The following is a 20,564-nucleotide window of genomic DNA, read 5'->3' as shown; positions in this document are numbered from 1 at the left end:
CCGTTATTTAAATGTATCCAGCACAAGTTTGTGCAACTCTTAATGATAATAAATGATGCATTAGCATTCATTATAATGCATAAGAGGTAAATCCCGTCGGCAGTTTGGAGCACGCTGTGGAGATGTAACCAGACCGCCATCTAACTGAATACCAAGCGACTAAATTGAAAAGCAGGAAATGGAAGTGAACCATCTCATTGCTCTCCTACTCTTCGGCGTTCACGACGAGCCAAACCAGGAAGTGAAATCAAAACATTACCATGAACGTAATACAGGACAATACGGGCCATCAGCGAGGAAAGCTAAGAGACTTACAACCTTTGCCGTGCACCAGGTACACAGTGCCGGGACTCTGGTCTTAGAGGATGTGAGAAGTTGAAAGAACCGTAAGAACAACCGTCAGCCTGTCTGGTAGCGTTAGCCTCAGTCCAGACCTTTAAATCCGCCAACATTAGCCGGCCCAGTCTGTAACGCATAGTCGGACCGCATTTGTCTCGGGGGGGGGGGGGTTCATAAAATAAAAACGGAACGTGCAAAACTAATACAGTCTGTATCCCGCTTAAAAACAGATTTTCCATGCGAAATAGAGACAAACTTAACCGACGTGGATTACTTCAGTACCACAGAAACCACTCAGTGAATGTAATAATACTTCAGTTCCTCTATTCATAAAATATTATACCCGTTGCACATTTTGTATTTAATTTTTTAGGTAAGGCCGTAAATTAATAAAACTATAGAACGCTTCACCTGGACGCGGACTTTGAAAAATGACATACCGGAAGTACCGCCTGTTTGTAGTTCATCGAATCAGACGATTCTTTCCTTGTAGACAGCTGTCCGGTTCATCCACCTCCAACAGATGATTATGGAGCGCGTGCAGTGTTGCGACAGCACACGCGCTGCGTCTCTCCGTCTCAGCTCACCATCTACACCCGCCGGAGTCGGCAGGTAGCCGGGCAGGTGATCCAGTGGCATGCCGTCTGACGTGGAGTACAGCCCGGTGGGAGAGGGGCTGGGGATGCGGGACTACTGGCTGTATGTGTGGCTCCGGAGGACGGCGGTGATAGCGGCTCATGTCACCGGCCTGGGCCTGACCCTGATCATCTCCCTGCTGTCCAGACCCGGAACCAGTGAGTGGACAGATGGATGTTCGGAGACACATCCTGTCGACCAAAACACTAGTTCATCACTTATATGATTCTATCGAAAGAGAATAACTGCCATAGTTCATAGAAATTATTTTAGACTCGAGTAATTCGTTGATTCTGTTTGAATAAACCAATTACATTTTATAATTAATAGAAAAGACTACTAGCTTCCTCATATTGCTTTATTTATCAACTTATTATCTCCATTACTGTATCAGTGTTTGTGGCATTTAACATTTAGGATATTTATTATAATACTCCTTTAATATTACTGTGAAGACTTGTACTGCTGTATTTGTGTAATATTTCTATTGATTTAGATTTGGGTACAGTGATTATTTAATTACTGATGATTGTATGGATTTTTCAAATTATGCCATTTCTAAAATGCCTTCTGATGCCCACTGTGATGTTAGCATTGAGATGAAATGGCTTGTGTAATCCTCACATTAGAGAAGCTGGGACCAGTGAATGATGCTATATCTCTAGAAGATAAACAACGCTTTATTAATCAATCAGTAAAACTATCACCAGATTAATTTCTGTGAGTTGAGTGCAGTCAATGTGAAATCTGCATGAGTCATGTGATAGTCATTTTGGTAATGTCATTTTGGAAACTGGATAAGTAAGTCCATACGTAATGTGTTATATTTTATTTTACTCTGTAAATTGCTGCTGCTACAAACTAATTTCCCCCTGGGGATGAATAAAGTTTATATCTATCTATCTATCTATCTATCTATCTATCTATCTATCTATCTATCTATCTATCTAAAAACAAAGCTGAGCCTGTTCCACTGAAGCCCAACCCTAACTCAAATCTGGAAACGATTGTGATCACTCTACAGTTTTGTCAATAATGAACTTCCAAACATTTTGAATTGCAAGATGCTCACAGGTGTTTCTCTGTGTTCCAGGTCTGTTTTCGTGGCATCCACTGTGCATGTCTGTTGCAGTAAGTTTGCAGTCCATACAGTATATGACTTCACCTTCTCCACCTGTCTCCTCGTTCTTACACACTCAAGTCCTCTGATGATCATGGGTTGGTCTCAGCTGGAATGCCCTCTCATTGTGCTCTGTGACAGAACCTGACGGTGTGTCTGTGTCAGTGGTGTGCAGCTTGTATCGGTCTCTCACCGTTCCTGTTCAACCAAACACTTCGGGGTTGTGCACTTATTCTTCACAGTTCCAACCTACTCTGTGACAACTCCCTTCAGTGTGTAGGTTTGAGTACAGCATTACTCTGTTGGAGCTACCTTGCTTCTTTTTTTTAGGTTATTTGTACAAATATAACACTATATAGCAAATACATTTATTTGATCATTAGTTTGATTATCTTCATTTTGCATGATCTTGAGAGAATCCTGATAGACAATCAATTATTACTAAAAATGGCCGGCTGTTTGTTTACAGCAGCCCACTGCTCCTACAATGGGTGAGGATGGGTGAAATTTCATCTTTGCAATGATAAAAAGTAAAGTACTTAAAGGTACAGTGTGTTGGATCTCAGGCCATCTATTATCAGAAATGGAATATAATATACTTAACTACGTTACTTAGCATCATGTGATTACGCATAAGGGCATAATCACATGATGCTAAGAATCGTTAGCTTAGAATGAACCCTTCATATCGATATAGAGAGCTGCTCCTCTTCACAGAGTCCGTCATGTTGCGCCTCCATGTTTCTACAGGAGCCCGGAACGGACAAACCAAACACTGTGTCTGGAGAGGGCCTTTCACATTTTTACATCAGCTTGAATTTGGTGGCGTGACTTCACCTGAAGGCCACCGTAGTGGATTAATCCAACCCTGCTTTTAAATATGACAAGAGTGTCCACTATAATCATTAGATAATGATATAATAATTGCGAGAAACCAATGACTTTCATGACAAAACCATCTCTTAAAACACTTAGACATACCTTTTGAGTTTTTTTTTCTTCTCATAATTACTAGAAAAGAAATATGAAAGGGACCATTACCTGATATGAGTTTATTGGCTTTTAGTTTGAAGCATTAGGGCATATTAATATCATTGAGTCATGTAGATGAATTATCAGTGGGAATGCTACAACACTTCAGTAGTGATTCACACATAATTCAGGCAGGTCTTTCTGTAATGCATATAAAACTGATTAAATATGGGGAAGGAAGTAATCATGTGATATCTGGTTCTTTGACATAAACAAATGTAAACTACTAAAATAATGCAGGATATGATTTCATTGGTAAAACATGAGCTCTCCTGTAAACCCTCCACATACCTGTAGACTCACACCCTTTTCTCTCCGTGACAAATTCTTCTCTCCGCTGTGAATAATAGATAGGAGACTGTGTAGCATCACTGCGTCAGGTGTCGTGTTACAAACTCACCTTGAACGCGTTAGCGACAGCAGCTTACAGGTTGTCATGGTGTAGTGTCGTCATGAAGTCTGATCCGCACTGTTCACTTCCCTAATTTTCACTCAGCAGCTGCCCTTTACTGCTGCTGTGACAGTTCTAACAGTGAAACCAGTAAAACAGACTTCTGCTGTCACTGGTCATTAAAGGCTCAATGACACAATGCCGTACAGTCTCATAGTGACGTGGCGCTAAATATACAGACGTGTTTATTTTTGTATCATGATGCAATTATATTGTAATTGGCTAGGAAATTATGTTCGGTCTTCTCACCGGTCTTGTTCACAAGAGAAAGTCCAATGAAAAACCCCAAACCAACATGTTATTCTATCTCTCAGTACTGTCTGACTCAAACCCATTGGTTCCTGTAATGAAGATGAATTAGAATGTCAGCTAGGGACAACGTTAACACAGCTCTGATAGTGGGAAGAAACTGTTCTTGTGTCTGTCATGTGATTTATTTTTTCCCCGGAACACTGTACACCAAAACAACCAGTCTGCATTACAATTAAAGGATAATTCCTATTTATTACAATTTGGGCTTATTGTCATCATTTTGGCCATGATATCAATCAAAATCATTACCACTATATATCTGTGAATGCAGCAACAGTGCTGCAACATGGTCAACATGGCAGAACAGGGAAAACCCCTTTGGTTCAACTACCTTACATACATAGTTCTCCTGTAGGATGAATCATTACTGACATTTTAGTTCGTTTTTTTAACAACCTGTCTACACCGTCAGAGTTTGTTGCAGCAATGTAATCATGTTGCCACATCTAATTAATTACTTTGGGGTGTACAGTGTTATCATAACCAAGATAAATTATGGCCCAAACTACAAAAACAAACCCAAGTTGTAATAAACTGGAATTATCCATTCATCCATTCACAAACAACAGCATAAAAAACACACAATTTAAAACACAGCCTTTTTCCTTCGATAAGTAGCCAGTAGCCATGGCTAAGCCTGAGGTGAGAGCTTTGTGCTATGGCAACAATAGCACTACGCCAACTTTTAGCTAACTATTTAGCTCAAAGTTGGCTGACTGGGGCTCAGTGGAGAGCAGGGTCGTTCTTCAATCAGAGAATTGGCGGTTTGATCCCCGCCTTCGCTAATTCATGTCGATGTGTCCTTGGGCAAGACACTTAGCCCCAAATTGTTCCCATAGCTGTGCCTATGGTGTATGAATGTTGATGGGCAGGTGGCACCTTACATGGTAGCTAACTATTTGTTTATCCATTACATTTAGCTAACTATTTGTTTATCCATTACATTTAGCTAACTATTTGTTTATCTATTACATTCAGCTAACTATTTGTTTATCTATTACATTCAGCTAACTGTTTGTTTTGTCTCCCATACTTGGTTTGGTTTCGCTGTTGCATCCACCATTGATTCTCTTCTGTGAAAGCCATAATGCATTGCGCGACAAGTCTTACATTAGTCACTCATAGGGAAGCTTTATGCTAAAGGTACATTTAAGTGTCGATATCAAGTGTGACTTAAAGTTATATTTTAGACAAAGACTAGGTCTTTTTTTATGCCCGATATAAGAAAATAATAGGTCCATTTTTCGCCTCCCCCTCAGCCTTTACTTTCTTACGTCAGAACCCATTGTTTTGTGTTTCTTTACTCACACATGCGCTCTCTCTCTCTCTCTCTCTCTCTCTCTCTCTCTCTCTCTCTCTCACACTCACACTCACACTCACACACACACACTTTCTATCTGCTTTGCAAAGAAGAGACGAAGACACCTTTATTTACACCTTTGTGTCTTTTCTCTGCTGCAGTACTGCCTGTGTATGACTGAAGGCATCCTCCTCTTCTCGGCTGAAGGATGCCCCTTTTGTTTCAAGTCTCGGAAGTGTAAAGTCCGTCTCCACTGGTTCTGTCAGGCTCTGGTCCTGATAGCTGCGGCCACTGGCCTAGGCTTCATGTTGGCCAGCAAGAACGTGTCGGAGCTCCCCCACCTGGTCACCTGGCACAGTTGGTTGGGCATCAGCACCTTGACTGCCACCGTGCTCCAGGCGGCTTGCGGTGTCTGCTTGATCTTCCCTAAGCTGCTGCGTCTGTCCTCCTCTCCGCTGAGGCTGAAGCTGAAGTTGTACCACGCCACCTGTGGCCTGCTGGTCTACCTGTTGGCCACGGTAACCGTGGTGTCGGCCATGTTTTCAGACTGGTTCCAGGCTACGGTGAAAGGGGTGGCCTGGTGGGGCTTCCTCCTGCTGCCCCTCTTCCCCGCTCTGGTGGTGATGAACCAGATCACAAATGCCTACCTGCCCCGCAAGAGGATCACGAGCTAGGAAGCACATAGTGCACGTTGATCCTCTTTGTTCTCTCAGTGGCCTTATTGGATGTGCATTGTAGTCAGAGGCCCAGACAATCACATGGAAGCAAGAGTCCTCCCCTAAAGTAAAATAACTAAAGCAAATATCTCGACATGCTGGTGGTCCCACAGACTGCATCTGCATTTATATAACGACTTTCTAGTCTTCTGACAACTCGTAGAGCTTGTAACTGCATATCAACACTTACACTGATGGCAGAGGCTGCCATGCTAGGTGCCACCTGCTCATCACACTCTAAACCAATCACGCTCCCTGACACATTGATGAGAAAGGGAGACATTTTAGGGTTCAGTATCTTCCTCTCACGTGATTGTGTGAAGTCACTGTAGCAGTAGGAACCAAAGTTACAATTTGTAGAGTCTTTGATAAATGAATTAAGTGATGAATACAGTAATTATGTAATTAATTGGAAGAAGTGATTTTAGGGTACAAAATCTAAACATCTTGGGCAGTAGTCAGTAATTGGACAGTATGCATTACTAGGTTGTGTGCACTATTTTAAAAGAATGATACATTCTGCAGTACTAGTGGCCAGTAGAAGAACTGCAGCTTAAAACACTTAAAGGTTGGCATCTTTGACTCCTGCTATAATAAGAAACACAAAGACATTTTTAAAGAATCTAATGACACTACGTATACACACATGGAGCAGGACACTGGTCATTGATACAAACTGCTGGAGGCAATTCCATCAGTGTAGCTGGAGGACACCTGAACGTCTTATATCTCCAGAGGAACATTTGCACTACTTATGTAGTGACGGGAGTCTCAAAGTTTCTGAAGGGAAATGCTGTTTAAGTGAGGACACAGCTTCAGTGATGAAGCTGCTGTTTATGATTATATACCAGCCTGTAAATTCTATTTATTTATTCATTTATGATATTTTGTGTTGCGTCTGTCTTGGCGCTCAGATGTAGCACACATGAAGCAGTTTAGCATCTAAGTTCCATCAATCACATTTATTTTAATATTAAAGGGGCAAAATACGACATTTTGAACATTAATATAGCAGCAAACAACTATTGGCTATGTAAAGGTATAGTGGAGTAATGTCCTCCTCTGGTTCTCCCTCAGTAAACACTGTTAGCTCTGTCAGCACCTTTGTTTGCACTGTTAGCTACTGTTAATTGGCCAGCTCAGGCATTTGAAATGGGTTCTAGCGTTATCATTGATGTTACAAATTGGTTTCTTCATTTGATTAAAAAAATGATAGCATTGATAGCAATACCATGTTCTAAACTACATGTAGCACCTCTGGCTCGTGAGCTACTACTTATTTTTGTCACTGCTTTCTGTCTTTAAAGTGGTTGTTTGCTAGCCATGCTCTTTGTGTTTCGTTTGTTGTGGTTATCAAAAGGGAAAAATTATTGTGTTGCTACGCCATAAAGGACAAAAGACTTCTGTCCAGTCTGCTCAATATCTCTGCAAGATAGACCTAAAGATTGTACCAATAACTGCACTTTTCCATCCAATTCAGAACTACAGTTATAAATCAAGGTGAAATGAATCAAAACCAGCTTCCTTATAATTAACATCAGAGGGCTTTACGTCTCTGAGGCAAGGTTTTTTTAAATTTATTGTATTTTGTTTGTTTTTGCTGGGAAAGTGCACAATTTAAACTAATTGCACCAGAGCTAGCTAAAAGGTCTTTTTTTTTTATAATAATTTATAAAGATTGAGGAAATACTTTTTTTCAGGATATTACAGTGATGATGATCCCAAACTACTAATACAATTCAACCCATTTGATACTGTTAGGTGGCTTCACAGCACGGGAGACCCCGACCGGCCTAATAAAAGCCCTGAGCAGTCTAGTCCACCTGTTATTTCAGTGAGAGCCTGCTGAGGCCAATGAATGCTGAGCACAGAGACCTGTTGTATGTACTGATCCTCCAGAACCTTGCCTCAACCTCTTTGTCTTATTCACTACTAGGCAGCTTATGCAAATATGAATCAGACATAGTATTAGATCCCTGACAGATCACTGGTTGGCCTTCAGACTGCAAGCAGCGGTACCTACAGTGTGACTTATGTACAGCAAGACACAGAGATAACGACACATTAGATGTGTTGTGCTTAATGCTGGGTAATGGTATGCAACGCCGTCCAGGAGCTCTTCCCCAAACTAGATTTGACATTTTAGTTTTCCTTCATTAAAATCAGGTTTTCTACTGATAACGGCTCTTCCTTGATGCTTTTGATAGCTATTTTCAATAATCTGGTTTCACTTCAGCTTGGGTGAAAAGCATGTACTGCAATAAATGTAGAAAAGGGAATTTTGTAACTTCTTTACTTTAAATGTGTTCAGCGTGCTTCTCAGGTCTTTGCAGGTTTGAGCGTTCATGAGGTGATCACAATGGAAGTTGTAGGTTTGTATTTGTCTGGTCCTTATTAGGTGTGAACCTTCTGTAATAAACAAATAACTACATTTGAATTTGCATTATTTGGTTTTTATTTCTAATGAGACAAATTCATCCTTTAACACCATTTCTTTACTGGTGATAAACCATTTCTGGACGATTTTGTCTTGATGGTGCCATGTTCCTGGTTAAGTGGAATAACAAATGTAAAAACTGCCAGTATTCTATATTTTTCTTATCATTATCCAGTCCATAGTTATCTCAAAAAAGCGAGTTCTGAGGTTTAATAGAAGCAAACGGACAGACTTCCTGAAAGGGCATTGAAACCCATTGGAACTAGGGGAGAATGGCTCCTCAAGTGAATACTTTCATCTGCTCTATGACTTCAAATAGTTCTGTGCAACTTTTTTTGATATGGAATATATATATATATTGTAAATAGGAGCCCCTTTTATGTGCGTAGTGAAAATAATAAAATTCCTACATTTTTACTGCCTGGTCTTGGCCATTTTCTACTATTTTTTAAAATATGTAGTTATTGTGCCCAATGACTCAATATAATACAAGAAGAAAATGTCTTTTGTATCTATGAAGTAATCAATAAAATTGAATATCAAAGATATGCACACATATACAGTGTAAAAATAGATCTGTAAGACATTTATTAAACACAATTTCAGTGTTTTTCGTCACGTTGACCATTGATAAAAGTGTGATTGTTGATGTCATCTTAAATATTCTAAGGTATACTGTTAAATACTTGCCCATAGTAAGTCCAAACCAAATTTCAAGACTTTTGACAAATCAGAACAAATGTGTCATTTTTCCTTATCATACTAAATATAGTGCTTGTGCACAAATGGTTTGCAGAGTTTTTTTTGTTTGTTTTTTTTTGTTTTTTTTTAAAGCTCAATAAAACATTTGTCAAAGTTTTATCCATGAAAACCTTTTCCAAGGACATCCATTTTCACTCTACTCAAGGCCTAGTCTGACTCACCGGATACAGACTGGGAATAGAAGCGGTAGATCTACAGTATTATATATACATTGGAATATCTAGCAGAGTATAACCATCCCGTCTATCTAGTACACCCACGTCATCAACCACCACTACACCGCAGACCCTTCCCTAGTGCTGTGGAGATGAGCCTGGCTATGTGAGACGAGGCAGCCTGACGGAGCTCAGGTTTGTTTTTCTGCCTTTGAGTTTGACACAACTCTTTAGCCAACCTGGGTTTCTGTATATAATGTAAAGTCAAACAGACGTTCACCACATTTAATTGCAAAACAGCTCTCCAACCGAAACGATGATGGTGGACTAAACATGAACCTACATCACAAAGAGTCCTAGCTGTGTGAGTTGTGTCGGTTCAGCCTGAGTCGTAGCTGTTTAACGATGAGAAGAGTCATGAAAGCATAAAGCTGCTCCAGGCTCCGGAGGGGTCAGAGTTCACGGTTAGGAGTCAGGACCTGGCGGTTTGTCCTCACAGATGAAGGTGACCGAGCTGTTCAGCAGGTCATACATGTTGACCTCCACTACCTCCGCCGACGACTCACCCTCTCGTCCACCTGCCAGAGCCACAAACACCTGCTGGGCAGCTGCCAGCTGTGCCTGCTCCTCGGAGTGGATTGACTCCGCCCCTTCGTCGCCTGTTGGATCCACTGCAATCACCTGATTGGACAGCAGAGATGACATACGTTCTAGATATTAATTCACTTTAAAAAGGTAGAAATGCACTGCTCTGTTGGCTGAAACTTTCAATGCGTTTGCACTTTGGCCACACGCCAATCAGTGTTTTCCATCAGGCAAAACACGGGTAGTGACATCACTAATTGGGGTGTGGCCAGCTGCTTGGAAGTTTAGCATAGCACTCCTATAGCATCGTTATAGACCAAGTCAAACACTGCAATGTCAACCACAGACAAACATTTGGTTTCACTTTTGTGTCGAAGCTTCAGTATTCACAGAATTCAGAAAACCTCAGGTCAGAATGGTATTTGGACAATATTTTTCAGTGTCTAACAGCTGAGGGCGTGCACTGCTGTATATTGCCCATCTGACTTACTGTGTGGGAGGTGGAGGCCTGCTCCTCCCCAGCCTCCTGTGTCTCCATGTGGCAGGAGAGCAGGTGCTCCTGCAGCTCCAGCTGGGAGGAGCCCACCAGGGAGCAGAGGGGGCAGCTGAACACCTCGGCGCTCTGGCCGGCGTGCTGGCTGCCGGCGTGCTCCTGCAGCTCCTCCTCCCCGCCCAACACGGCCGGGCAGTACGGACACTGCACCGCCGCCGCCGCGGAGCCTGGAGAGCAGACAAACTCCTCATTAATGCAATGAAGGCAGAGGATGTTTAGACCTTGTAGGTACTGTGCAGTTAGACACAAGATGTCAAACCAGGTTGTGTCTTCTACCTTCAACATTACTTTATTTTTTACTTTAAAGTATAAGGATAAACCCTTTTGGGATGGACAGTCTCTTTTAAAGTCTGCAAAAGTGGATTTTATTTCGAGACCAGTCAGGACCACGACTGTGCGGATATCACTAAAGTGCCTTTGTCTGATTTGTTTGTTAACATCATTACTGTGATTGCTCATTGAAAACAAATTCCCCACACATAAAACTCACCCATGCAGCGCCTTTTTAAGACATTTCTCATGATACACTGATACATACACACATATAGTATATACATGACAATAAAAGAGGTGGAAGAGGAGGAATCTTCATTTGTTTTCTGTGGTGTTTTTATGGGAATGTGGATCTTTCATCTCCGTTAGTGGTTTGCATGTTCCACCATTAATCTGAAGTTAGTCCTGCAGTGTGGGAGTCGCACTGGTCCGGTCCTGGTCTTGACTCTGCTTCAACCCCCACAAACTCTTGGTCATGTCTCAGTCATCATGGCCCACATGTCACCTTATGGGGCCTGTGGTGTCCTCACCTTGGTGCTCAGCAGCCTGGTGTTTGGCCACAGTGGCGGCGCTGGGGAAGAACTTGAAGCAGATGTCACACTGGACCAGGGTCTTGAGCTGCCGCGTGTGATTAGCAAACACCTCTGGGTGGTTGGTCCTGTTGTGGTACCACAGGCCTGACAGTTGCTACAGCAAGAGATAGACACATACACAAAATAAAACATTTAAAAACGGTCACCTGACCATCAAACTGACCAGCGGCTCTAAACCACCTCGTCCTACCTGGTAAGACTTGTTGCACAGGTCGCAGCTGAAGGGCTTGGTCCCGGTGTGTGTGCCTATGTGTTTGTCCAGCAGGGCAGCGCTAGTGAACACCTTGCTACAGGTGGGACACTTGTGGAACTCCTTCGGGTGCAACTCCTGGATGTGCTGGCGATGCTCCTCCAGTGAGGAGAAGCTCAGACAACACTTTTGACAGTCATGAGGTTCCGACAAATCTGACAGGGAGCACGGAAGCAAATCAGGAATTATGACTTTGTGTGTTTCTATTGCTGTTAAAGCCAGCATAACAATATTCATCTCATCTAATCAATGCCACAGTAAATGATGCATGCGAGTGCGTGTCCTCACTGTGGAAGGTGTGCAGGTGGACGGTGAGTCCGCTGGCCTGGCTGTAGCCTTTGCCACACTCTCTGCACACGTAGGGCCGATCTCCAGTGTGTGTTCGCACGTGACGCGTCAGCTCAATGGACTGGGCGAAGACAGCCTTGCAATACTGACACACGTACATTTTTCCTGAACCCAGAAAGAGACAAGTTGACTCTGTGCAGACTGAACCCAAAAGAGATTTCTCAAATCACAGTGCAACGGTCAGACTAGATCTGACAGTTAAAGGGTAATGTCGGTATTTTTCAATCTGGACCCTATTTCCCCATGTTTTTGTGTCTAACTGACAAATTTCTGAACAATTTTATTTTATTTAATGTAATTTCTGAAAGTGGTCCAATAATGAGGGAGAAAGCTGCAGACGGCAGCCACTAAATAAAGCAATGTAACGTAATCACTCGGGCAGCGTGGCACTGACTCACTCAGATAGTTTTTGTAAGTGTCTGAAAACACTACGGAAAGACTACAGAAAGTTACTTTTGAAGTAGATGTTTGGCCCAATTCAAGATATAAATAATACAGTCATTTTTTAGCAGACGCTTTTATCCAAAGCAACTTACAATTCAGTATCTATCTACTGCAGTATCTATCTATCTACGGGAGCAATTGTGGGGGTAAGTGTCACATTGACATGAGACTAGTGGAGGAGGAGCCGGGAATCGAACCGCTGACCCTCTGATTGAAAGGCAGCCCTGCTCTCCGCTTAGCCACCACTTAACCCCATAATACTATTAATGGGGATGATAGGTTGGGATAATGTGTGTGTGAGAGAGTTACCCTCAGAGTGCTTCTTCTTGGTGTGGTATGCAAGGGCAGCAGCCACGCCAAAGCTCATGTCGCAGTGTTTGCAGCGGTACGGTTTCTCTCCTGTGTGCAGCCTCATGTGATTCTTCAGAGACGAGTTGGCGCCGAACTTGGCGCCGCAGTCCTCACACGCGAATGGTTTCTCCTCAAAGTGCTCGGTGCGCTTGTGGTAAATCATGCCTGAGATATGAGGAGAGAGGGAGCACAAACATTCGGTCGAGGTTGTAGAGGAGGCCTGCGACAAACCTTTTTCTAGCATTTCAGAACGTACAAAAACAACAACATGATGAGTAAATACACTGAGGGACAGGGGGACACAAAACATCTGCTAAATCCAAATTTAAAATCAGTTTGTGAAATAAGACAGAGGATCATATACCATTACCGTATTGGCTCAAAAATACCACTATTCTTTTCTGGAAATTACAAGTGAAAACGTGGAGGTTGTATTATATTTAACGACTACACAATCATGGGGCGCCCGCTCAACCTGGAGAGCTACCCCGCATCCCCAAAGCCATTTTCAAGTTCAGGATGTTTACGTTGTCCTTTGTGTTGCGGACAAACGGACCAGCGAGTCTCACCTGATGGGTGGGCGAAGGTCCTCCCGCAGAGGTCGCAGGACACCTTCTTCTTCTTCGCCCGCGTGGTGTTGCGGTGGGCCTCGGCCCGGTGCCGCTGCAGGGCCCGCTGGTTGGCCAGCTTCTCCGGGCACTGAGGGCACTGCTGCTCACCCTCCAGGGACACGGGGCAGCGCTTCACATGGGCCAGCATGCGACAGTTGTAGGCGAAGCCTCTCTTGCACCAGCGACAGGAGTAGGGCTTGGAGGAGGACGAGGAGAAGGAGGGGGGAGGAGAGGAGTCTGACGTAGCAGTCGCAACCTTCTCCTCATCCTCCGTCTCCTCCTTCATGCTTCCCTCCTCGTCCTCTTCCTCCTGCTTTTCTTCACTTCTGGTGCCGTTCTGCGTCTCTGAGTCACCTGTAAAAGACGATATGAATATATAATCAACAGAAAACAGGCGTTTTCTTTTGTTAGAGCTGCACATTAGAGATTGCACAGTGAAGATAGTCCACTCACACAGTCACTAAGGGCTCTTCTTTACCTCCAGCTTGGTTTCCTTCTGGCGGCTGTGAGTTCTTCTCCACCTGCTCCACCAGAGAGAGCAGCGGCGAGGGGAAGGAGGAGGGAGCTTTGTGTTGAACGGCGCGGAGCAGCCTGAGGAGCGCGCCCTCGTTGAGCTGGCTCACCAGCCTCTCCAGCGCTGATCTGGGGTCTGCCTCGTCCTCCTCACAGCACTGACACACGGCCTGGCAGGAGCACAAAATGTTCCTTTATTTTCCTCCACTACAGAGAGAGCTGGCCCTTCATCTGAGAGCAATGCTTATATTAGAGACAGGGTATATTGGTACCTGCTTCATAAGAATGTATCATGTTCTAGTAAGAACCCTCCCTGTTTTCTGATCTGCTACGTTATCATTTACTGTTAATGCAAACGCTAACCCTTCTTGAAACATTCAGTGTAATGTACAAACAGAGGCAGACTCATCTCTCTGCTGCTCTCACTGTTCTTCTCCAACAGAAATACTCTTTACAGTGACATTTGATTTATGACTGCTTCCACTTTCCTGTGTGTTCGTTCAGTGTTACCCTGCTGTAAATTCAACACGATACTTCCTGCTTCCAGGAACACAAAAAAACAATTACTTTCTTACAGAAATCTCCAAATGTCAACATTTTTTAAATAGCGAATCAGCGAATTACTTTTTCTATGATGTTCCTCGAGATCTTATAGGTGGTGTCATAATGTGGGATTTTTGATCATTATGATGAATTCTCAAGTAGTAAAAAATTGTAACATTTAGCACCAAATCTATGTAATAAATCAACCAAAAATTGCAGCAAAAACTTGATTATGAGACATAATTGAGCATGGGAATGGCAATTATATACTTCCATCATAATGTTCTAAGCCCTTTTAGACTATTTAAACTATCCACATTTGCTACAAATTACTTTCTAGGAAAGTACTGGAGTCAAGCGTATGCAAATTACGTCACTCAGAATGACGATGACTTCTATCACTGCTCTTCTGCTGGCAAAGCTCTCACCTGCTCACTCACAAGTGTTTTTTTTCTTTTTGACAGTAGGTGGGGGAACCCAGTCACCAGTCTATCACCATATCTAATTGGTTACAATCCGTGTCTGTGGATTGGCCGGATATCACTCTGATACAGACGCTAGGTAGTGGTATAGAGGTGGTTTTTAATCCGCCACCAAATACACACGCACGCACACACGCACACAGGCGAGTGAATAAAAACGTGTCTTTAGTCTTGCAAACTATACCACCCCTGCTTTACTACTGTTATTAACGAGCTAACGCTAACTTGTCATGCTTGTCAAGCTGGATAACGAGTAAACAGCAGCACCAGAAGAGCTACTGGAGGGACGTTACGTTCCTCACTTCAAAACGGAACATCAGTAGGATTCTGTAGTGACTTAACCTGCTGTTGAACTCCCTTCCTCCTCATCAAGGACTCCAACATGTTTACGTTTTAGGTGCTGAATCATCACTGTGGTGCTCCCGTGCCATGCCATGTCGCTTTTGCATATCTTGCAATTAACACACTTTTTCGATTTATTGAGTGTGAAATGCTCCCACACCTTGGATGACTTAGGTGGTACTGATTTCTCTGCCTCCGCCGTGTGTTTCAGAACAACGTTACGGGTCTCTCCGATGGTCTTTCCTCTACCTCCGCTCTGCTCTGCGCTCAACTCAACTTTATTTTTTATAGTCAAACATCTCCGTGACTTATTGAGTGTCGTAATAATCGCGCGACACAACGAATCGATAATGAAATTCGTTGCCAACGCTTTTAATCGATTTTATCGATTCGTTGTTGCAGCCCTAACACACACACACACACACACACACACACACACACACACGTTAATCTAATTTGTGCTTGCGGACGTCATTGACAGTGATTACCTGTCTCTCCTGTTCGTCCAGGCTTCTCCGCGCTGCCTGACTCAGCAGCTCCAAGATAGACGACATGTTGCTGAGGAGCTCCACAAGCTGAGAGGAATGTTCCAGAAAACCAGTGGCAGGCCCGCTCGACACCTCGGCTGCTGTTGTGTTGTTTTCTTCCTTTTCACTTTCTGAGGATTTGGCTTCTTCGGCCTCTGTGTACACGCAGACATAAAAACATGGAGTGCAGTCAGAGAGCGTTAGAACGGTGTGTTGTGTTGTGTATTGCAGGGTTGTTGTATTGGATTGCATTAGGTTAATTTTTCCTAATAAACTAGTAACTGTGTATTTATGGCCGAAACACTGAAACTGACCCGAGGACTCCACGCAGGATTTTTTACATGCTGGTTCCTCTGCGTCCTCACTGTCACTCTGACCCTCTTTCTTCTTCAGCTCAGGTTCAAGCTCCGTCTCGTCTGGAGTCGAGTCCTTGCCGGGTGAAGCTGAGCCTTCAGGGTTCATGCTCTGGGCTTTGTTGATCACGGTGAGGCCTTGGGTCTGTGAAGCGATGACTGGGACTGGGGGTTGCTGGCTCACGAGACTGGTGAGGACATTTTTGAAGCCGACGGCCACGTCGAACATCTGCAGGCTGTCTGCAGCGGCGACGATGCGGCCCACGTTGTGTTTGCCGAGAGGCAGCTTGCCGGTGTAGACCATGTCCAGCAGACAGCTGAACTCCTGCGAGGACACCATGGCCGTGTCGATGGAGATGGTGTCGGAGCCGTCCAGGAGAGACCTGACAGAGATGAACACCATTTTGTTCCCGTTTAACAGAAATCACAGGTCCCAAACTATCCCACTACGAGTCATCTCTCCTTTTATTACCCAATTGTCTTAACAGTGCTAGGATTTATATGAATTTGTTAAATGGGACGACTGGCTTCTGACCCACAAGCTGTAGTTGGTAAAAGCAAGATAACAGGTGAATAACAATAGATGAAATATATGAAAGAAAGTGCCTTTGAATTTCCTGTCACGGAGCCAAATACATACATATGTGAAGGGGGACGTCTGTGAACATGACACCTGCACTCGAGTTAAGACTCATTCAAGTCACAGTAATGACCTGGGATATAATTTAGACTTGAGCGGTGTGAGACCTGACCTAAATGCTAAAGAGGAAAATGCAGTGTCACTGTAATAATGGTCTGCCTGTAACCACTTGACTTGGAGAATCTGTTCTTATATTTCTTAATTGCTCTTTATATCAAACTTTTTTATTATTATTTATGTTTTGTTTTTTTTTAAACCATTTATTCTGATACCAAATGAAAGCTGTGACGCTTTTTTCAGTTTGTTAGATGAGAGCAGACCAATACCACTTTCAGTATCTTGCAGTCATGTTCAACGGCTAACTTATCTGTTTATTAATGTACTTTTATAGGTCGTTACATGTCAGATGATTGCAAAACGTGTAATTCAATGACTGATAAACATTTGGACTCTGAGAGACTTTCATATTGTTTATGAAGACAGTTTGAAACCTGACAATCTGCCCTCCAGTATTTGAGGATGACTTGACACCGACAACATAAACTAAAGGTCCTCTTACAAGCTTTCTCCATGCACGAAGACGGTTAAAGTTCCAGAAGAAAACAAGTAAGCGGACGTTAACATTTTCAAACTACTCTTTGATGAATGATCACAAGAATGATCTCGACGAGTTTCCTCAAACAGCTTGAGACTCTGAACTTATCCTGAGTGACCTAACACCCACCAAACATTTAGATCACCAACAGATCAACCTCTGCAGGTCATTTATCAAAGCCCATGCTCACGCTACCTGAAGAGCATGCTGGAGGCGGCCAGTACCAGTTTATGTGCGCGGTGCGGGCTGTCTCCCACCAAGATGGTGCAGTCACAGAAGTGGCCCTCTTTCCTCAGGGCCCACAGCTGCTGCATCAGCTGGCTGCTGTAGTTCGGTAGCTCCAGCATCTTGTAGGATGGCGTTGAGGGGCAGAACGTCCCGCTCTCTCTGGAGAGAACATCGTGTCAAACTCAATTCACACATTAACTGCGTTGTTTTACATTTCCAGTATTGTATTAGCGTATTAGAAGAAACCGGAATACTGAGCGTAGCATGCATCTACCGGTGGAACACAGAAGCACGTACGTTCATTTGAAGGTTTTAAAATGAGTTTACGATGGATATTGATACCGGTTTCCATATACTATAGTCGAGTATGTGGTCAGGAAGGAAACGAGTTTAGTGCTTACGTCTAAACTGTGCTTATGTGACGTTACTGTGCAAGTTCAGACCATTAACTTAAATGTAAGATTCAGAATGTGGATTTGGGTGTATGAAAAAAGTGTCATGTCAGATAATATTCGTAAACTAGGGTGCCTTCGCTACATTACAAAGCAAGCCTGTCTGCTCAGGCTACAGGCTCATGACACTGAGGTCCACAGCGTCTTCAAGGTAATACCATAGCTACGTGAGCTAGCCCGCTCTAGTTTTAGCTACGGATGCTAATGTATCTCGAAAAGGTTACTAATGTTAGGTCAGTGAAACTCATGGGGATACATGAGCGTTTATAATCTGAATAAAACGGTCGTCAGGGACCATCCGACATGCAGCTTTCAGTCAATGGACGTCTTTGTATTTACCTTGAATTATTCAAACGATCCGTCTCTTTATTTAAACTTCTTTGCTGAACAACGCTGCTCTAAGCAATAAAGCTTTGGCCGTTTTGAAATGGCGACGGGCGGTACGGCAACTAAATGGGTACGTTTCCGGTTGAGGAAAAACCTCCGAGCTTTTGACTTTAGACTGCCTCAATATTTAGTCAGACGTTTTGTACAAGTTGCCTCTGTGTTCAGAATGTTAACACGTGGTTTATGCTGTTTTAAGAGACAGTGATTTACAGTTTGTATTATACCTCATTCTAACGGTATATTCAACATAAACTACTGTAATGATCAACCAGCAGAGCAAAATGTTTATTTATTTACAAAGCTCATGAGGAAATCCGTCTGTCTCCTTCAAAATGACGGACAGAGTGCCTCTTTCCTGATAGTGTGATCATTTAAAGTAGGACCCATGGCAAACCTTATCTAATCTATTTTATCAATAAAATAGATTAATATTTAAAATAAATAGGCTGCCATTGGTGTTTTTGACTAGGGTTCCCCAGGACCTTCATTCAGGTTGCTGACAGAGGCTGTAGGTGGAGGCGGCACCTTGACTTAACTTATCTTAACTTAAGTTGACTTATCTTAACTTAACTTAAGTTGAATTAGCTTAACTTAACTTAACTTAAACAACAATTCTTGAACTTAACTTAATTTATTATACTTTCCTACAATAATATTTACAGTTATGATCTTATTTGATCATTTTGTCTGAACTCTTGGTTCTCTCGAAATGTCTACAAAATAATGCGGAGGATGAACTCCAACCCCGTATGAGACGTGCACCCGTCCGTCTTTGTCTACTATCTCTGTAAATGTGGGACGGTCCAGTCTCTCCCAGAGCTTCTGTTTGATGAGACGTCCCAGTGTTAAACTGTGCGGACGAAGACGGCCGTTCTTGAATCTGTGAGGAGAGGAAGACACAGAGATTAAATCATAACAAGACATGAGATTCAAAAATTTAAACATGGAATAAATTGAGTGAAAAAGTAAAGTGATTGGAAAATGTGCTGATCATCAGATAGATTTTTGACACAACATACCTCAGCATATCATCCACAATTTGATGGTATAGTTGTTGGTACTCTTCCTCAGAGCGGTTGTGGATCAGAGGACCGTCGTGGTCCAGTGGAGTCGAGGAGGGCTGGGGGCCACGCTGGGGGCAACTGGTAGGTCTGCAGGCAGGATGGTGGCTCGAGGCTTCGGGAGAAAAGACAAAGAGACAGGAACGTCAGGAGCTGTGGTGCAGGGCTGAGGAGAGGGGACCCAGTTCAACATCTCTGGAGTCTCAGCAGGTTTAGAAGGACGGGCCACGGAGCCCCTCCTTTTCTGGGGACGGTCTCCAGTAGCAGCAGAGCGCCGGCGCTTGCGGGTCAAAGTCTGCACCTGGTGAGCAGCACATGAGAGGATGTCAAACTAAAACCTGTCTAATACTCTCTGGAGGGTTTACACTGTGAACTATTTCAATATGAGGATCTAAATGTGTCACCTGCTCGTCCCTGCAGCATGGACACTGTCTGCGTGCGGAGACTCTCCTTCCTCTCTGGTTGTCCGACAGGTGGATGGGAACGTCACACTGCAACAACACACACTCGTTAGAATGAGGCTTCACTAATACAGTCAAAGAAACATCTGGCATTAGATGAAGTGAATAATAACATTTATTGTCACAAACAATGAGCCTATCAGTCCATTCAACCCTTGAAAGAGTTCATGGAGGCCACATTAAGTTAGCAGGAGGCCCCAGGGCTACAATGAGCTGCTCCCCCTATTGACCCCTGATCCTCACACTTTTACAGTGTGGACGGGTTTCCTGTGTTTTATTATTAGCTGGTAGCCTGATTAAAAACATGAAACATTTATTTAAAATAAAAAATATAAAAGTTCAAGTACTTTATAGTTGAGAGCCTACTTTATTTAAACATCCAATATCAATGGGTTAGCTTGGAGCTGGTTGATATGAATTTGTGATGAGAATTATTTGACATATGATAAACCATTATAGTAAGTCAGTGATTTGAATGTATTTATAATGACTAGATGAACTGAGTCAGTACAGTACTGTAGTTTACCTGATCCAGTAGCCAAACAGTATACATCATTACAGTAAAAAACAGTGTCTCCTACATTGTTTATGATAATATGAATCATATTAATGATCATATTAATTTGTTTTATTATCGGGGCGGGGGAGTGTTCATGGCAGAGCCGACTGAAGTTTAGATCACTTTTAAGCTGGCTTGAGATGTAACCTAGCA

At 43.1% G+C, this 20,564-nt stretch overlaps 2 protein-coding genes across 5 annotated transcripts; one reads left to right on the top strand and one right to left on the bottom strand.

Moving 5' to 3' along the window:
* Positions 1 to 229: 229 nt before the first annotated feature.
* On the top strand, positions 230 to 8,343 carry cyb561d1 (cytochrome b561 family, member D1). 2 transcript variants are annotated; one of them, XM_068712617.1, is made up of 4 exons: positions 230 to 386; positions 833 to 1,133; positions 2,069 to 2,106; positions 5,352 to 8,343. In XM_068712617.1, exons 2-4 carry the CDS (start codon positions 977 to 979, stop codon positions 5,862 to 5,864), a joined length of 708 nt encoding a protein of 235 aa, XP_068568718.1. In that variant the 5' UTR covers positions 230 to 386; positions 833 to 976; the 3' UTR covers positions 5,865 to 8,343. The 2 variants fall into 2 exon arrangements, with proteins under 2 accessions (XP_068568718.1, XP_068568719.1); XM_068712618.1 differs by having other exon boundaries at positions 236 to 334.
* Positions 8,344 to 8,908: 565 nt separating this feature from the next.
* Positions 8,909 to 19,721, bottom strand: zbtb40 (zinc finger and BTB domain containing 40). Of its 3 annotated transcripts, XM_068712615.1 has the most exons (13): positions 19,350 to 19,721; positions 19,075 to 19,210; positions 17,459 to 17,650; positions 15,990 to 16,411; positions 15,637 to 15,830; positions 13,747 to 13,951; positions 13,227 to 13,622; positions 12,616 to 12,822; positions 11,803 to 11,967; positions 11,455 to 11,669; positions 11,202 to 11,358; positions 10,336 to 10,565; positions 8,909 to 9,941 (listed from the first exon to the last, which is right to left on the bottom strand). In XM_068712615.1, exons 3-13 carry the CDS (start codon positions 17,608 to 17,610, stop codon positions 9,726 to 9,728), a joined length of 2,559 nt encoding a protein of 852 aa, XP_068568716.1. In that variant the 5' UTR covers positions 17,611 to 17,650; positions 19,075 to 19,210; positions 19,350 to 19,721; the 3' UTR covers positions 8,909 to 9,725. The 3 variants fall into 3 exon arrangements, with proteins under 3 accessions (XP_068568716.1, XP_068568713.1, XP_068568717.1); XM_068712612.1 differs by lacking the exons at positions 19,075 to 19,210; positions 19,350 to 19,721 and adding an exon at positions 18,283 to 18,356; XM_068712616.1 differs by lacking the exons at positions 19,075 to 19,210; positions 19,350 to 19,721 and having other exon boundaries at positions 17,488 to 17,571.
* Positions 19,722 to 20,564: the final 843 nt, after the last annotated feature.

This window comes from Cebidichthys violaceus, unplaced genomic scaffold (assembly GCF_023349555.1).
Source record: "Cebidichthys violaceus isolate CVI_PGR_0920_01 unplaced genomic scaffold, fCebVio1.0.p SCAF_17, whole genome shotgun sequence".
Lineage (NCBI taxonomy): Eukaryota > Metazoa > Chordata > Actinopteri > Perciformes > Stichaeidae > Cebidichthys > Cebidichthys violaceus.
Note: the sequence above shows the minus strand (reverse complement) of the source record. Positions and strands in the feature narration are given on the sequence as shown.

Excerpts from the sequence above, each read along its gene's own strand:
- cyb561d1 (XM_068712617.1), top strand. The coding sequence starts at position 977 with ATGCCGTCTGACGTGGAGTACAGCCCGGTGGGAGAGGGGCTGGGGATG. Across the intron at positions 1,134-2,068 it reads GCTGTCCAGACCCGGAACCA|GTCTGTTTTCGTGGCATCCA; the intron begins GTGAGTGGACAG and ends TCTGTGTTCCAG. Across the intron at positions 2,107-5,351 it reads CACTGTGCATGTCTGTTGCA|TACTGCCTGTGTATGACTGA; the intron begins GTAAGTTTGCAG and ends TCTCTGCTGCAG.
- zbtb40 (XM_068712615.1), bottom strand. The coding sequence starts at position 17,610 with ATGCTGGAGCTACCGAACTACAGCAGCCAGCTGATGCAGCAGCTGTGG. Across the intron at positions 13,952-15,636 it reads TGGACGAACAGGAGAGACAG|GCCGTGTGTCAGTGCTGTGA; the intron begins GTAATCACTGTC and ends TGCTCCTGCCAG. Across the intron at positions 13,623-13,746 it reads AGAAGGAAACCAAGCTGGAG|GTGACTCAGAGACGCAGAAC; the intron begins GTAAAGAAGAGC and ends CGTCTTTTACAG.